Below are 17,638 nucleotides of genomic sequence, written 5' to 3'. Positions count from 1 at the left end.
AAACAAAGATTATATCAGCCCCATAAAATGAATTTGGTATGCTCCCTCTTTTACTACACCCTGGAAGTGCTTTGGTAAAATTTGCATTTTTTGTTTCCTCAGTATTTCAACAGCAAAGCTATCTGGGAAGATAGTGTTTCTGTATGGGAAAACTGTTGGCTCCCAGTTTCTTCTTCAATTGTTATGGGCCTATTCAAGTGTTCTATTCCTTTTGGAGACACTTTTGGCAAATTATATGTCTGTAGTCATTTGTCCACTTGACCTAATTTATCAACCAAATTGGCATGAAGTTGCCTTTTTAGGCATCAAATTAATTACCACATCAATGGAAAGACAAACATATCTAGGTGTTGATACTGGACAGTCACAATATCCTCCTTGAAAAGCAGATGAGATGTGTGGGTGTTTAATTGTTCACTAGCTGTTTTCCTCTTCCAGACTCTTAGGTGCTATTTCTTCTGATGAGTCTGCCTCTCCTCCCCTTCATCATCTCGTGGATTCTTTCCTGGTTTTGAAAACCCAGTCCAGGCACTAGATCCTCCAAGATTTCCAGACTCCCTGAACTGGGCCAAGCATCTGTCCTGGGCTCCAACGGCCCCTTGGACCTATCATTGTTGATGCACTAGCCATACTGCACTGAAATTCTTTCTCTGTCACCCCCACTGGACTGTGAGCTCCTTTCTGTGTGTCCACAGAACAGAGAAGAGGTGGCCAGTCAATACTTGTGGAGTTGAACTGAGCTTGTAACCACTGAGTGGCCAACTAAGCTTTCTGGCCATGTTTCTCTGTATATCCTCATGTACATTTGTTTGTTCCTTCATGTATTTCATTCAATGGGTACATGTTGAACAGTTACTAAGTGCCAGGGGAACTGTTTTACAAAAGTAGCCAGTGAAAGAGGAAAGCTAGGAGCATGTGGCATCCTGGAAACCATGTGAAGAAAGGGCTGAAAATAGAGATAACTAAGTGTGTCAAATGCTGCTAAGAGGCTATATAAGATGAGGTCTGAGACTTAACTGTAGTTTGGTCAATGTGAACATCATCAGTAACTTCAGCCATTTTGATGAAGTGGTTGGGCAAAAAAAAAAACTGGGGTAATTTCAGAAAGGCATTGGAGCAATGAAGAACTAAAAAAAGCTGCTATAAATATATGAAAAGTTTTGCTGTAAAGTAAATACATATATGGGGTTTTGTTTTGCTATGCAAAGAGTTTTTATTTGCATGCAACAGATATATGTACCCTTTCTTTCAAAGCTTCTGGGTTTCCTGTTTTTAGTAGAAATGTGATGTCTGTGAACAGCAATTCTGGTAAGAATTTTTCACAGTACATTAATTCCTCTCTCCTTTCTGAGGCCTCCCCTGTTTGGAGGTTGGAGGGGTCTTCCTGCTGGGTCTAGGGCTGTTTTTTCAGTAACCTCAAAACCTTTTGACTGATTCACAGCTCATATCCCCATAACCAAAAATGACTACAGTCAACACTGCAGCCATGTAACTGACACCAAACCCTGATGTGGCCACAACTCTTCCTCTCTGGATCCCACCACCAACCTTATATACACAGGCAGTTTCCCACAGGCAGAATGTGGAAAGACCAAAGGACTACACGTATTAGAACCATGACATGAGGAAACACAGATACCCAGGGATATATTGAAGTGGTAGCAGCAGGCAGGATCACATCCACCACCCATTCCCCACCATAATCTTCCTCCAGAATGTGACCACCCTGTACACTCGGACCCAAACAGGAGACCATTGCACAGCAAGACACATGGTTTCTCATAGAGCTCTATTGTGGCATATAATAATAGGTACTCTATATAAATTAAATTAAAAATAAAGCTCCAGCAGGTTGCACAGGTTGGCTGTTAATAAATATCTCTCTGGGTAATTGTGCCCCAAGACCAGCTCACGACCACTCTCCCTCGTCCAGAGAATTATACAAAAATAAATACAGGCTCGGGGTGGGGTGGGGGAGGACATGCCTGGTTTCATTCTAAAAGTCCTTTTTTCTCACATCATCCACTATCCCTTCCTCTCCATGGGTATCACTGCAGGGAGTCCCGAGCTGACTAGACAGCTCCAGAACAAGGAAGGCTCTCTCCAATCGAGCATTCTCAGAAGCAAAGGACCAAGGTCCCTCACTGCACAGGCCACAAATCTCATATCAACCCTGTGGGGTGGTAGAGGGACTGCCCCTCCCCAGACCCTAGAGAGGGGGAAGCCTGTTATTGCTGATCCCACAAGCATCCCCTACGAGAACCAGGCCAGAGAGAGGCACAGCGCAAGCACCAGGAGGGACACACCACTGTTCAAAGCCACAGGGACGACCACCAGCCCAGCCAGGACTCCCAGAGTCTGGGTCAAGGGCCCCCGGAGCTGAGGAGGTAAGCCACATACACATTCTGCAGGGGCTGCTAGGGTGGGAGACTTCTTTGAGGGCTCAAGGTTTGGGTCTGCACCCTTTTCATCCTGGGAGATCACATGAGGTCTGGCCACACTAGAAAGACAGACCTCAGCCTCCACAGGACCAAGGAGGGTGGGATTCTGCTCCTGCAGAAGGACTGGAGCAGCTGGTTCTTTGCCAGATAAAGAAACCAAGCTGTCTGCCAACTCACCAGTGACCTCCATCCTGGCTTCTGTCCCGGCTTCCCCTGGGGACCTCGTCACCCCAGCTATGATTCTATTCATGTGCAAAGAGGTGGTGTTCTTACCCACCCCTTTCTCTGGATCCCCAGTAAATTGGCCCTCTGTACTCAGAACCACAGGGCTGTCACATCCTGAGCCTTCTGCCCATGGGAGCCACACATCTCCCATAGTGGCTACCATAGAGTGGGCCCCAGAGAGGATTTCCGGAGGCGATTCTTTGGGGCTGTCTCCTTCAGGGCTGGAGGGAGTGATGGAGAGCCCCTCTTCACCCTCCCCGTCATCATCAGGGTCCTCGGTGTCCTTGATGAGCTCCACACCACGCCCCAGGCGCGCATAGTGCAGAGTGATCTCCTCAGCCAGGGCACTGTTCAGGGCCCTCTCAGGGCCAGGCCACTTCAAGATCAGGTCACGATCCGTGAGTACGCCCAGGGGATGGCTGGGGGACATCCCTCCATCTGTGGGGCCCTCCCCACCACCCCCTGCCCCACCTGCAGCCACAGCAGCCCGCAAGCGGCTCAGGTGGGATAAGTAGAGCTGCTCCAGCTCCTGGTCAATGGTGTCTTCGCCAAGCAGCTCCTCCAACCCACTCACGACCTCCAGACCCCCAGAAGGCTCATCCATAATAGCCCCCACCATGGGGTCCTTTCGACTCCCTCCACTCTCACTCAATACTTCCCACGTGGTCTCAACTTGTTGCTGGCTGGGTTCCAGGAAGGGCCCCGTGGCCCCCTCACTTGCATCGGGCCCTGAGGCCTGGTCCCTGGGGAAGCCACCCAGACCACAGAGAGGGGTGGAGGGGGGAATCCTGATGGCTGGTGCCTGGGGGACTTCTGTAAAAGCCACAGGTGGACTGCTTCTGGGGATGTCACCTTCTTCTGGGGGTTTTCCAGTTGCAGTAGCTTCAGAAACCTGGAGCCATGATGGGAATAGGGAGAGAAAAGGAAGGGAATGAAGTAGAGGAGGGGAGGGACAAGCAAGACAATAAGAACAAGTGACAGCCCACACCCAGCCCAACAGGAGTTTCTGGATAATGCCTTAAAGAGCCCTCTTGAATTCTTTAAACTCCAACGACTCTGTCATCCAGATAGGTATTTACGTAAGTAAATAGGTAGGTAGGTAGATTATTAGATAGATAAATAAATAGATATAGATAGATATGGACATGTATAGGTACTGGGGATTGAAATCGGGTACTTTACCACTGAGCTATATCCACAGCCTATATATATATATATATATATATATATATATATATTTTTTTTTTTTTTTTTTTTTTTGAGACAGAGTCTCGCCAAGTTGTGAAAGTTGCTGAGGCTGGCCTCAAACTTGCAATATTCCTGTTTCAGACTCCCAAGTTCTGGGATTACAGGTGTGCACCATCACACTCAATTTATGTCTAAATTTTTTTTCAAAACAATTCCATAGAAAATGAGAGGGGAGGCAGAGAGTATGGAAAGTAGGAATGGACACATGTTGATATTTGTTGGAACTAGGTGATGGTATATGTGAGTTAATTATACTAGTCTCTTTACATTTATACATATTTGGAAACCTTTATAATAAGAAGTTAAAACATACACATACACACACACACACACACACACACACACACACACACACAGCTCTGAGATGTCCCTTCCTCCCCTGTCACCACCATCAGGGCTCTCTCAGACCCACTGCAATGGCCTCCTCCTCCTCCTCCCTGGCATCCCTGTTTCCATCCTCCCCTAACAGCTTATTTCCAGGTAGCAGTCAGAGGGAGCTTGTTAAATCCAAGGTCAGACCAAGTCCCTCCTCTACTCACAACCCTCCTGTGGCTCCCGCTCTCACTATAAAAGCCTAAATCCTCACTGTGGCCCACAAAACCTTGTCCAATCTATCCCCAGCCACCTCTCTTGACCTTAACTCCCACCATTCTGCCCCCCACTCACTCTGCTCCCTCCACAATAGCCTCCCCTGTCCCTCACACATTAGTCATGGCCCCACTTCAGGAACTTTGTACTTGCCTAGAATGCTCATCTAGTTATCCCCATGGCTCACTCTCTCATCTTTAGATCTTCTCTCAAATCTCAATCTTTGCTAAGTCCTTCCCAGTCCACCTGATCTAAAGCTGTAAACATCCATATCTCTCTCTGTGTCTCTCCTTCTCTCCCTCTCCCTTCAGTTTTTCCCTTAGTATTCATCTTCATATAACAATATGCTATGTATTTTAACTATTATTTTATTGTATCTCACCTAACATGTAAGCCCCATGCAAACAGCATTTTTGTTTACCACTGTGTTTCCAGTGTCTAAACACAGAAAGCACCCCTAAATATTTGCCAAATTAACGACTGAAATTTCCCTAAGCCCAGGTAAATCACTGATTCTCCCCCTCCCCTATCATCTTCTGGTTTTTGCAAACTCCCTCTGACCTAGAATGAACCCAGAGTTACTTGGCTCCACTACCTAGTCCAGCTGAGGTTACACATTAGGCTGTCTGCCCCCAGGATACAAGGGCCTGCTTACCTGAAGGGTCATCTGGGGCCATGGACGGAGAGGGGTAGGGGCCACCAAGGAGCCCAGTGACTCCTGGACATCAAGATGTTCTGCTTAAGAGAAGAGAAGGAAAGTGTTGGAGCAAGACAGGTGTAAAAGCATGTCTTATTTTATTAAGAAAATCTACAAGTATGGCCAACTGGCAGTTTGTCTCTGAAGCTTTCTGTGGCAGTCTAAGGCAGAGGGTACCTCTTTACTTTTATAGAAAGAAAAAGGGTAGGAAGAACGAAATGACAGGATCTTGGGATGTGGCTCAGTGGTAGATCACTTATCTAGCATGCAGAAAGCCCTGGGTTCAATCCCCAATGCTACAAATAATAATAATTATTATTATTATTATTATTATTAGTAGTAGTAGTAGTAGTAGTATTTAATATTATTGTTGCGTCACCAGGTATGTCAGCACACACCTGTAATCCCAGTGACTCAGGATCCTGAGCCAGGAGGATTGTAAGTTCAAGATCAGCCTCAGCAATTTAACAAGTTCAAAATAAAAAAGGGCTGGGGATTGTAGCTTAAGCTTTTTTATTTTGAGCTTGTTAAATTGCTGTAAAGCACCCTTGGAAGAAGGAAAAGAAAAAAGAAGGGGCTAGAAGGCCTGAAGGTAGAGCACTTTATGTACAAGTCCCTTGGTTCAAATCCCTAGTACTGCAAACAAGCAAAAACAATTGAGTTATAAAAAGGGACTAGAACTGCAAAGCTTGCCAGGTGCTTACCCATGGCAGGGGTATTATCATCCGTGTTCTTCATCCTCAGCTCCTCTTCATGAGGCCTGTGGGGCAGAGGAGAGAGCACATAGATCTCACGCCCTGAGAGACCAGTTCTGCCACCCGTGGGTACCTTCTGCACCTCTGTGGTGGCCTATCCTCACCTGACAGCTGCTACTTTCTGCTGAAAAGTCCTACACGCTTATGGAAATTTTGCAAAATACAGGAAAGTATAAATATACAGGAAACAAAGCAATCACACACATCAGATAGAGGCTACCACTATTACCATTATGGAAAATTTCATTCCAGACATTCTCTGAAACTGTTTAGATTCTACATACTTTTAAAGCTGGCTTTGATGATTTATCAGTAAGAAACATTACAGGATTTTGCAAACATTGAAAATGGCTGCTTAATAGTCATATCTTATGGCTTGTTATAATTTCCATAGATATTCCCTTTCTGCTGAGCAAGTAGGTTGTTTCCTTTACTTTTGGGTCAAAAGCAGACTTCAGCAAACAGTCTTGTGCACAGCTTCAACATGTTTGGTTCACTATGCATAGTGGAGCTTGCCCATAATCCCAGCAACTTGGGAAGCTGAGAGAGAAGGATCACAAGCTCAAGGCCAGCCTCAACAACTTAGTAAGACCCTGTCTCAAAGTAAAATAAAATAAAATAAAATAAAAAGGGCCAGAGATGCAACTCAGAGGTACAGTATCACTGGGTTTAATCCCACAATAAGAAAAAAACTGGATCATTTGTTTATGGTCCATTCCTGTCTGGGGACAAAGCCATCTTCTCCAAGAAAGGGCAGAGGGAAAAGACTTTGGGACACAGGAGTCAACAGGGGGAAGAAAGAAAAAGTAAATGGAGAATAGGAAGGGGGTCAGAAAGGCCTGGGTCCCTTCACCAGCCCTTGCCCATGCCCAGATCAGCCTGCCATATCATGTCACCTTCTCACTTGTAACATAAGCCAGGATATGCACATCAAGCACAGGGAAATGAAGAGGAATGAAAATGGAAAGCCATATATCAGGACCTGGCACACAGCAGGGCTAAATCAATAGGAAGTGGCTATTGCTCCCTTGCCAGCCAAGTCTGACTTAAGTGACATAAACCAAGAATGTTTCAACCAGATACCTCCCTTGCCAGGGTTGGTGTCTCATTATGAAGAAATCACTATTCTTACTTTCTTACGAGTATCAAATGGGTACAGATAAGGTGAATGAAGGAAGCACTGATTACAGTTTCAGAGACCTGAGGGAAGCTTAGACTTTTCTTCCTGAGAAGCAATGGGGTGATACTGACATTCCTAGAAATAGCTGAAACTTTGTGAAAACACCGCATCACTTGCCTTCACAAATAAAGAATATCAAGCTGGATGTGGTGACACATGCATGTAATCCCAGTGACTCAGGAGGCTGAGGCAGGGGCAGGAGGGTCGTGAGTTCAAAGCCAGCCTCATCAGCTTAGTAATGCCCTAACCAACTCAGTGAGACCCTGTCTCTAAATAAAATATAAAAGAGGGCAAGGGATGTGGCTCAGTGGTTAAGCACCCCTGAGTTCAATCTCTGGTACCCCCCCCTCAAAAAAAAAAACAGTATCACTAATTGACCTGTGTGTATGTACTATGGCATTAAGGCACTGGTCTGTGTGCCTCACATATATTAATTTAATCTTCACAGTGCCCTGAGATAGGTACTTCTAATCCTTTAAACTACATATGATGATCTGGAGATGGTGTGAGTGGCTTACAGTCATGCAGACAGGATTGAGACACAGGCCTTCTGGTTTTGAATCAATATGCTGCCACTTCTTAGATGAGAAAGACTGGGGTCTTACCCAATTTGATTTCCAACACTTTCTAGAAGTAGATAAAGGGAGGCATCAATAATAGACACGATTTCTCCCTACTCCTTCATCCAGCCTTTTCTTTGGACTTGCCCTTTGCCCTCCATACTCATTCCCAGTTTCCCTGCCTCCATGGTCATGTGGGCTAGAACACCAACAAGGACAAAGGTTGCCAGAACTTTTTATTATCACCCTTGAGGAAGAAGCCTGAACCATGTATACAGATCTAGAATCTGGAAAGCCTTGGAAAGCAGAGTCTATCATTCTCTCTGGTCTAAGGCTTAAACATCCCACAGAGAGGCATCTGAATCAGAATACTACAGGACCTCAGATGGGTGATGCTGGGATCCCAGAGATCAACCCCCTATACCTCACAGTTGAGAAACAGGGATTCAGAGCAAATCACCATAGTCCTGTACTAGTCCCCTCAGTAGATTTAAAATCCAGGCCTATGAACTTGTGGCTCAACATGATCTCTGCCCAACAGCTCAAAGTCAGTGCTTGTTAAAAAAATAAAAATAATCTTCCTAGGATCTTCTAAAGCAAGCCGCTTCAAAAATACTCCTGAACAGACAGAAAGCCAGCCCGCCCTCCCAGGGACAGGACTAGGCAAGCCTTCCTGCCATCTGGCCCAGTTCTGACATGCGTGACAACCAAGTTTCTAAAAGCCACTACAAAGTGGCTTAAATGTGCAAGTGAAAAGGGAAGAACTCAGGAAGCAGTCAGTCAAAAGGCAAAGGTCTCCACAATTCAGCTGGAGGAAGAAATGGGGGAAGAAAAACAAATGCAAAAGAAATCCTTCAACTGCCAGAGTGGCACTTTGACAAGTCTAAGAGGAACATCTAAAACTCAGGTCAAGCAACTGAGCCTATCCCAGGGTCCACAGAGTCCACAGAAGCAAACAAGTTGTTCTCCTAAACTCAAAGTCAGAAAAATGAAAGCAGGAGGCACCAGCATTTATTGTTCACTTCTCCAAAAAACAGGCCCTTTTCATTGATATACCAAGTCATTTGAAATGCAGAAAGTAAGGCTTAAGGAACTGTCCCTATGCACACTCACTCCACACCACACTAATAACATACAAAGGGGGCTCCATTTTGAAGACAGTATCTGAAATTGGAGGCCTAAAATATAGATATATCCTTGAACTGTCGTCCACGATAACAATTTTAGAGGCAGCTCTGACTACAATCAAAATGAGGACAGTAAGGGAAATCAAGAACAAGTGTATATTGACTCACTGATCAGTAACAGGATTCTTAGAAAAATGGGGAGAGATATTAAGAACAAAACTGTACCTACAGTGCGCCTGCTAATTTTCAAGAAGGAAACCTGCTCTTTTGGCACCAGTCCCACAAATGCCACGTGGCATCCTCTCAAGGGTTGTAGGCAGTAGAAGGCCATGGTACCAATTGCTGCGGCTGTCTCGGGCAAGAACCTTGGGAGTGCTTGTGAGTAACAGCCAAGTTGGTGTTATTTGGAAGGGGCTAAGGCCTACACACCAATCTCCTGGGTGTGAAAATTTCTCCTGCAAGGAACTGCTGAACTCACAGTACCTAAGGAAATCGGGGAGAGAGATCTTAGAAAGAGGTGGCACCAGCCTCTGCCTAGGCCAGCAGAGACACAACAGAAAGATGAGTTGCCAGGGTTAGACAGTGAACAAGCAAGAGAGGGCTGGCAAGCCTCATGGAGAAAAGCAAAGCATACTCTCAAGAACAGTCACATCCCTGCTACCACCAACACCACTCAAGAACTGAGTGCCCTCAGCACTCACATCTTCAAAGAGTGTTGCCAGCCCAAAGTGGGTCAGGCACTGAAACCAAAGGGAAACTCAGCAGTTCCCGGCTCCCATGGACACAATCTGATGCTGCTGCTGACTCTCAGGGTGGGGGGTGGGGGTGGGGGGGGGTAAAGGCAGTTTCAGAAAGCTGCCCTGTGATACTTGGAATCACAGTTACCCTAGGCCTTTGCTTTCAGGAAAGAATGGGGTTTGAAGGCAGATGTGAAAGCCACCAAGTTATGTGGGACACTGCCTCACCTTCCCCAAGCAATGTCAGCCTCAACTTTGAGACTTATAATATGGCAAGGTGGAGGGAGGAAAGCATTTATCATGCTGTGAGTTTCACTTATTGCTGTGACAATTCCCTAGCCATAGCCCACCAGTAAGGAAACCATTTTACATCATAACCCAGCATACCCACTCATGAGTAAATATATTCACACATATAGAACTGAAAAATGGTTGTTCTTTGAATTTGAAACAATACTTACCTTTCCTGCATAGTGTGACATGCTTGGTACTTCTATGCCACTTTTTAGTATTGGTTAGAACCCAATAAATTGATTTCACATCTCAATAAATGGTCAAAATATGCAAGTTTTAATAATCCCAGGTCTTCCACCTATTAGCAGTGTAACCTGGTGCAAGTTATTTAGCCTCTCTCTGTCACACTCTTCTCATCTATTAAGAGCGGATAATAGTGATTTCCTCCCTCAGTCAGTTAAGTGAACTGAAGAAATATATGAAAAGTGTCTATAAAGTGCTTAAAAGTAATTCTCTTCAAATTCGCACTGAGGGAAACTGAGGATTTGAAAAAGAAAGCTACATGCCCAGTGGTGCCCAGCTGGTAAGACACACTCCCCAGCCTGGTAGAGCAGTTAAGAACTGGGGTACCAGAGCAGAATCTCCCAGGCTTAGTTCCCAGCTCTGCCACTTTCTTAATGAAGGACCTCAGGCCCATATCCTTAACTGTGATGCCCTATCAATTTTCTATGGAATAAAATGGGTGTCATTTTTCATTAAATCCTCTCTCCAGACACCTCTGATAACCTCTGACCCATCCTATTTCAACTCTAATTGCTCCCATTGGCCCTAAGGCTGCCAACTTACATTATCAAGTTATTATCAAGTTGGATCCCATCCATTCAGTTATAGGTGCACCTAAAACCCACTGAGGCCTTATTGTGCATCATCCCAGTGACCAACCCTGGACATACACCAGTGAGCAAACCCAACTAGGAAGCTTACAATTCACTGTGGAAGAAGACATTAAAAAAATACTCAAACTCGTTCTTTCAACAAACATTTATTGAGCACCTGCTAAATCCCAGGCACCATAGCAGGCCTGCAAAATACAGTGGTGACCAAAAGCAGACTGTATCCCTACCCCTCACGGAGCTTACAGTCTATCAGGGCAGAGTTATCCAGTAACCCCTTAATAAATGTCTAACTACAAACTGAGGTCAGTGCCTTAAAAAAAAAAAAAGGAAAGAATGTTCTAGAACAAGGGGCCTTGGCCCAGACCACAGGGATGTTGAGGGCTTAAGAGTGCTTAGAATGAAAATAAGCAAGGGAGGGATCAAGGGAGTAAGAGGCTGCTCTGGAGCACTGAGAAGAGGAGGGGATGAATGCAGCCCTGAATAAGGTTTAATTTGAGGAACCATTAAGTCAAGTAGAAATACCAAGTTCAGATACAAGGCTAAAAAAGCAGGGTGAAAGAAAAGGGCCAGAGAGTTCAGAGGAAAAATAACAGAGTGTGATCCCAACGCCAAGGAAGGAAATGACTTCATTAGGAGTGGTCAGCCACTTCAAGAAAACCGAAAAATCTCCTATGGAATGTTGCTGATGCAAGGGGCTGACGAATACATAGGGGTGAGCAGGGAGTGAAAGGGCATGTGGCAAATCCTTCCCATAGGGTGGGAGTGAATGGGGAGGGAGATTACTACAGTGCTGGCCAGGAGCCAAGGGCAGAGAGGAGATCAGTAGAGATAGCAACACTGGCAGGGGGAAAGGTCAACAGAGAGGATCAGGGAGGGCAGTAGAAAAGCTGCCAGGACAAAAAGAGGCATTGACAAGTTCATATTCTGCAGCAGGTAGCAGAAAATTGGAACTTGGAGCATAGGCAGAGGAACTGGCCTAAAGGTGAAGGGACTTTTCCTCACCTGTAACACAGGAGAGGAGAACTTGACTTAGAGGCTGCAAATTGTAAGGAGTTCCATTCTTATGGTTTCTATTGTGTTTTGGGAAGCAGGAGAAATGTGAAGATAAAGAATATCTGAAAAAGTTACATGAGAAAAGCGACAACAGTGGGTCAGAAAAATACAGCAGGACTGCCTTGCAGGGTAGAAAATAATGGAGAATTTGGGGTGGGGCTCATCTGCTGTGCATGCTATAACATGCTATAACAGGGCATGCCTGCTAGGCTTCCCAGTACTATGAGAAAAACTGGGAACCCAAGGAGCTTGAAGTGGATGGGTTTCCCTAGGAAGCCCTCTTAGAACTGCAGGATCCACTCCACGAGACTGCTAGAGACGAACATTACCAGTAAAGGAAAGAACATGAGCAAAAGTCCTGAAGCAAGAAAGAGCCAGGGCCCTGGGAGTGACAGAAAGACCAGGCTGAAAGACTCAGGAACAGAGTCCAGTATGAGGAAAGCCTAGAAGCCAGCAGAGGCCAGATTGGGAGACTAGAGTGGAAGGTGCTTGAAGGCCATGGTTAGGCTTTGTTGGTCTTTGTTTTTAAGAGGAACAGGAGACCTTCTTGGAGTGTTAAGCCAAGGTAGACCAAGAGGGCTCCTTTCCACACCGGCCCTGGAACTTGGGACTCTAGGAACCTCAGTTTGCTCCTCTAAGAAAGAGGGATTAAAAACAATGCAGTGGGGCTGGTGTTGTGGCTCAGTGGTAGAGCACTTGCCTTGCAAGTGTGAGGCACTGGGTTTGATTCTCAGCACTGCATATACATAAATAAATTAAATAAAGGTCCATCAACAACTTAAAAAAAAATCAAAACAAAAAAAACACAGTTCACAGGGTCTGCTGTCAGGTGTAACTACAATTTTGCACAAAAATATTTGGCAAAGTGCCTAGCAAAGAGCAGGGTCTCAGCCAGGTCTCACATGACAAGTTCTCCACACTGCCCCTCCCTCCCAGCTCCACCAAAAGCCCTTGGTTATGTTAAGACCAGTCTGAATCTCCTTTCCCCTGCTTGAACCCAGCACTGTGCCCAGCATGCAGAAGGTTATCAATAAACACTTGTTGATGGATTATCTGTAAGCCTAATGGGGAATTGAAAGCCTGGTCCCACAACCCAGGGAAAGCAGCCATTGGGGCTTTTGAATTACATCCCAATGACCACCAGACTTCTCCCATTTTCCCCACCTGGCATGGTCATATCCAGTGCATAGGGGGTCTACAGCCAGTATTTCCTGAAGCCCTCTACAATGGGGCTCCCACAGGTAAAGGATATCCCCTGAGATCCTTCACTATTTCCCCAGAGGTCTGGATCACAGGGGGTGGCTCTTGAACAGCGCTCCAAGTAATCAGCAGCACACAGGTTTTAAAACAATAATAAGTTGAAATGTACTCGCCAGGAAAGCCACCAACCTACAAAGAAAACCTTATCGCTGATCTTGCAATGAGCACCAGCCTCCCCTTTGCAAGAGCTGAGATCAAAAGATAAAGAAACTATCAAAAAGCCATCTGCCCACTTAAAATAATATCACAAGTCATGTTAGGAACCACAGACCTGGGGCCACCTACCAAAACAATTGTCTAAACGGGCTGCTTCAATTTCTCCTTAAAACCACCCATGTATTTTAAAAGAAAAACACCCTTTCCACCCACCTTGCCCTAGCAAGGTTTTGATTTCTCTGTCCCTTGCTTTTCACAACTCTTAAAAATGACCAAACTCTGTTACTCAAACTGTCTCATCTTATAGAAAGGGCTCCCATGACAGTAGGTTGAGATGACAACTTGGGAAAAATGACAGAAATGAAAGCAATTCTGGGGCACTAGAACTACTGGATCTCTTGATCTGGGAAGTGGTTATATAAGTGTATACATATGTACGAATCCACTGGGTCGTATGCTTAAGCAGTGCATTTTCTGTAGATATACCTCAATAAAACATAAAGGCAAAAGGAAAGCACAACACATTGAGAACACCAAGAATGAAATCCAGAATTTTCCCTGAACCCTGCCAGAACTTCAAAGAGGATCAGCACTTTAAAAAAAAATAATGTCCTTAGCATTTCTCCTGGTCCTGTCATTCACTAGCTGAGTGACTTTGAGCAAACTGGCTCACCTGAGTTCCCCGTTTCCCCCCTTAAATGGAGACCATCATTACAGCACCTACACCATATACATGCACACTTGGCCTCAATGAGAGAATGGACCTGGAACTCTTAGCAGAGTTCAGTAAATGCTGGCCACTCTTACGTAGCTACTACCATGCCTCAGTTACCTTGGCCACATTTGCTGTATTTGACTCAACCACACATGATGGTCACTCCCCTTTAGCAAATTAGGGAACTGAGGCCAGGCCACACAGCTGGTGATAGGAGTTGAGTCTAGTAGGGGAACTTAGAGAACTGCATGTGAATAACTAAACATCAATATAGCTAACATCTCTATGGCACTTTGAATCCGGCTTGGTTCTGAGTGCTTTTATTTGTATCATGTAAAGTAGGTGCCCATAATCGCCTGTTTTACATAAGATGATACAGTCAGTTGAGGCACAGTATGGTTAAATAAGTTGGCCAAGGGGCTATATGGTTGTGGCTCAGCAGTACAGTGCTCACCTAGCATGTGCAGGGCACTGGGTTCGATCCTCAGCACCACATAAAAATAAAATAAAGATTTAAAAAAACACAGCTGAATCAAATGTTTAAAAAAAATAAGTTGGCCAAGTTCACAAAGCTGGTAAGTGAAATGGCTAGGATTTGAACCCAGGCAATTTGATGCCAGAATCCACACTTTTGTTGTTGTTGTTACTGGGGATTAAACCAAGGGGGCCTTAACCATTGAGCCATAACCACAGCCCATTTTATATTTTGAGACAGGGCCTCATTAAGGTGCTGAGGCTGGCTTTGAACTTGCGATCTTCCTGCCTCAGCCTCCCAAACTGCTGGGATTACAGGTGTGTGCCACGGTGCCTGGCCAAAATCCACACTTTTTTATTTTTATTTTTTGTAGTTGTAGAAGGATGGCATGCCTTTATTTATTTTTATATATGGTGCTGAAGATAGAACCCAGTGCCTCACACATGCTAGGCAAGTGCTCTGCCACTGAGCCACAACGCCAGAATCCACACTCTTAAAGAAGTAATCATGCTGCTGACCTCCTTTAGACTAAATCTCAGGTATGGTGGGGGGGAGTGTCACAGGGTGGTAAGCAGGCACTTGACTTGACTGCTTGTTCACTCACTCAGGCACATATGCCCACCAGCCGTGAGAAAGGCCTTTTTTTTTTTTTTTTTTTTTTTAGGGGGAAAGAACCTACTTTGCCCAGGCTGGTCTCAAAACTTGTAGGCTTGAGTGATCCTCCTGCCTCAGCTTCCCAAGAAGCTGAGAATACATGTGGGCATCACAGTGCTGGGCACGAGGTATATCTTTCTGAACCACTCACAGCCTAAAGCTTCCCCAGGACCAACAGATCCCACAAACACCTCACTGCAACCAGCAACATCTAGTCAAGCATATACAAGGTCCAAAAAAAGCATTTTCCCACTTCCAGTCCTTCCAGGAATGGGGAATTGTATGCATTTTAGAGAAAACCTACTGATCACAAGCTATACTTAGATGGCCACATAAAGAATCAGGCCTAGTGGCTGTCATTAAAACTTATATAATAATGGAGGAAACCTATGAAAATCTTGGATCAAAGCTTCCTGGGATAGAACTGGCTCTTTCTCCCAGTCCCTGAATGGTTACTGGAAGTGTGGCAATAAAAAGGGACATGAGCTTCAAGTCTACTCCCCATCTGGTTCTGCCTCTGCCAAAACCACTGCTTCCCTGAGAGCATGGCCTCAGTCCCTTACCTCTGCAGGCCTCAACCTAGATTACAGAGCATAATAGTAAAGAACGTGCACAGACTTCGAAGTCAGACAGGGCTGGTGTCAAAAAGCCAGGCGCCATCACTTCCTCAACCAGTTTCTCCACCTCTGGAACCCTGATTTTTTCTGTCAGATGGGGATCAGATTCCCTATTCATCATTTGCAAGGCTGTTGGTCCACACTACCATGTCACTTCAGTTCTCTCCATTCCAGCACACTGCCCATTCATTCACACCAAATTCATTCCAGCCTCAGGGCCTTTGCACTTGCCATTCAGGCTATCTAGAACCTTCCTTACCTATATGTACATAACTGTTCCTTGTCATTCAGGACTGTTTAAATGATGCCCCTTTCCTACCAATTCTCTTCCCCCCATCTCTTCTTTCTCATTATCCAGGACTCATCTAAAAGGCTCTCCCTGAACACAATCTCTAAAACAACCATTCCCTCCCAATCTATCTCCTCATACTTCTTTCCTCTCAGCAGCTAACCTTATCCCTACTTATCTGCTTGCTTGTTGTTTTTTTCAAACTGTCTCCCACAGGAGCTTGTATGATCCTTGAGGAGAGGGAAGATGTCTGTTTTGTTTAGGGCTTTACAGTGGAGCTCAATAAATGAATAAATGAAAAATCCCAATAATTAAAACAGTTACTAGCACATGTTTGGCCTCCACAACTATTTGACTGACTGCACTCTCCTCCCTGTTCTGAAGATAAGGCCTGAGGGGTTCCTGGGCAGGAATGCTTGCCCTCCATTCTACATACAGCCCTGTGTTGGCGGAGGTGGCGCTGGCAGACATTACCTGCGCCTCACTGGCTTCATGCAGCTCTTCAGCTGCCTGGCCTCAGCCTCCACCGGACCCTGGCACTCAGGCTGTGGCTCCAGCTGCTGCTGCTGGAGCAACCCTTCGACATCACTGGGTGTGGGAGCGGGTGCGATCCGGAGCAGGACTGTGTAGTTGCGGCCGTGGTTGTTGGCCCAGAAAGTGCCCTCGGGGGTCTCATAGCGCACCACGAAGTCGAGGCGTGCCCCATCACCCGCGCCCTCAGCAAAGGGCAGCTGGAAGGCAAAGCGGTCGGTGCGGCCGCCGTCGTCGGGTGAGGAGGCAGATGCCTGGCCAGGGCCCAGGCCGAGACCTGGATCCAGGATGGGATCTCCTGCTCCTGTTCCTCCTGCTCCTGCACCAGGCGGGCTGCGCGGGACGTAGCGCGCTGGGTGGTCGCAGAAGGAAGCCCAGCCGTCGTGTGAGGCCCGCACGTGCACCGCTTTCTCGAAGGAGCGGTTCAGCACGCGTACCAACCCGCGCAGCACCGGCGGGCGTCCCCCAGGCACCCACACCCCGGCACCCCCGGGAACCGCTCCGGGAGGCGGCAGCAACGCCTCCAGCTCCACCATGACGCGCCCCAAGCGCTCCAGACGGCCCGGCGCAGGCGGCAGCGAAAATGTGGGCACCAGATAAAAACCCCCGCCAGCAGGGACGGGGCACAGCGGCGAGGGCTCGGGAATAACCTCGTCTTCCTCCTCCCCTTCATCCCCATCCTCGCCATCGTCGTCCTCATCAGCCCCGCCGCCGCCGCCATCTTGCCCGGCCGCTGCCGCCATCTTGCCCGCCCCGGGCCCGCCCCATGGCCGGTAGCGGCGCAGCTGCGCCAGCGGCAGCCCCAGGGCCTCGTCGGCGAACAGCACCCTCCGCGGGGCCACCGCCGCCTCAACCGAGGTGCGGGGCTCGCCCGCGGCCGGTGATGGGGGCGCGGGATGCCGCAGCGGGGGCTCCACAGGGGCCGTGCGCGCCATATCGGCGGCCGCGGCGGCACCGACGGCACCGGCGGCGGCACCGGCGGGGGCAGGGCCTGAAGGGGCCGACAGCCAATGGGAAGGCCAGCGCGGGGGGGGTACAGCTCACGGGGAGCGTAGGCGGCGAGATGAAGACAGGTGTAGCAGAGAGCCAATGGGCAGCCGCGCACGGATGACGTAGGTGGTGAATGGCGAGCAGGAGAAGGGCACAGCCAATGGGGATGCCGGAGAGTGGGCGGTGTGGGAGGCGGGATGATGGGGATAT

At 47.1% G+C, this 17,638-nt stretch overlaps 1 protein-coding gene across 2 annotated transcripts; it reads right to left on the bottom strand.

The window, feature by feature from the left end:
- Positions 1-289: 289 nt before the first annotated feature.
- Positions 290-17,403, bottom strand: Ppp1r3f (protein phosphatase 1 regulatory subunit 3F). 2 transcript variants are annotated; one of them, XM_026406754.2, is made up of 4 exons: positions 16,382-17,403; positions 5,904-5,959; positions 5,158-5,240; positions 290-3,558 (listed from the first exon to the last, which is right to left on the bottom strand). In XM_026406754.2, the coding sequence occupies exons 1-4, from the start codon at positions 17,371-17,373 to the stop codon at positions 2,254-2,256; spliced, it is 2,436 nt and encodes an 811-aa protein (XP_026262539.2). In that variant the 5' UTR covers positions 17,374-17,403; the 3' UTR covers positions 290-2,253. The 2 variants fall into 2 exon arrangements, with proteins under 2 accessions (XP_026262539.2, XP_026262541.2); XM_026406756.2 differs by having other exon boundaries at positions 5,158-5,237.
- Between the last annotated feature and the right edge of the window lie 235 nt (positions 17,404-17,638).

The sequence above is a fragment of the Urocitellus parryii genome, chromosome X (assembly GCF_045843805.1).
Source record: "Urocitellus parryii isolate mUroPar1 chromosome X, mUroPar1.hap1, whole genome shotgun sequence".
Lineage (NCBI taxonomy): Eukaryota > Metazoa > Chordata > Mammalia > Rodentia > Sciuridae > Urocitellus > Urocitellus parryii.
The sequence above is the reverse complement of the archived record's forward strand: the minus strand, read 5'-3'. Positions and strand labels throughout refer to the sequence as shown.

Bases quoted from the DNA above. Each gene is read 5' to 3' on its own strand.
- Ppp1r3f (XM_026406754.2), bottom strand. From the start codon at position 17,373: ATGGCGCGCACGGCCCCTGTGGAGCCCCCGCTGCGGCATCCCGCGCCC. The intron at 5,960-16,381 runs GTAATGTCTGCC...TCTGCCCCACAG, and splicing joins ATGAAGCCAGTGAGGCGCAG to GCCTCATGAAGAGGAGCTGA. The intron at 3,559-5,157 runs GTAAGCAGGCCC...TCATGGCTCCAG, and splicing joins GGCCCCAGATGACCCTTCAG to GTTTCTGAAGCTACTGCAAC.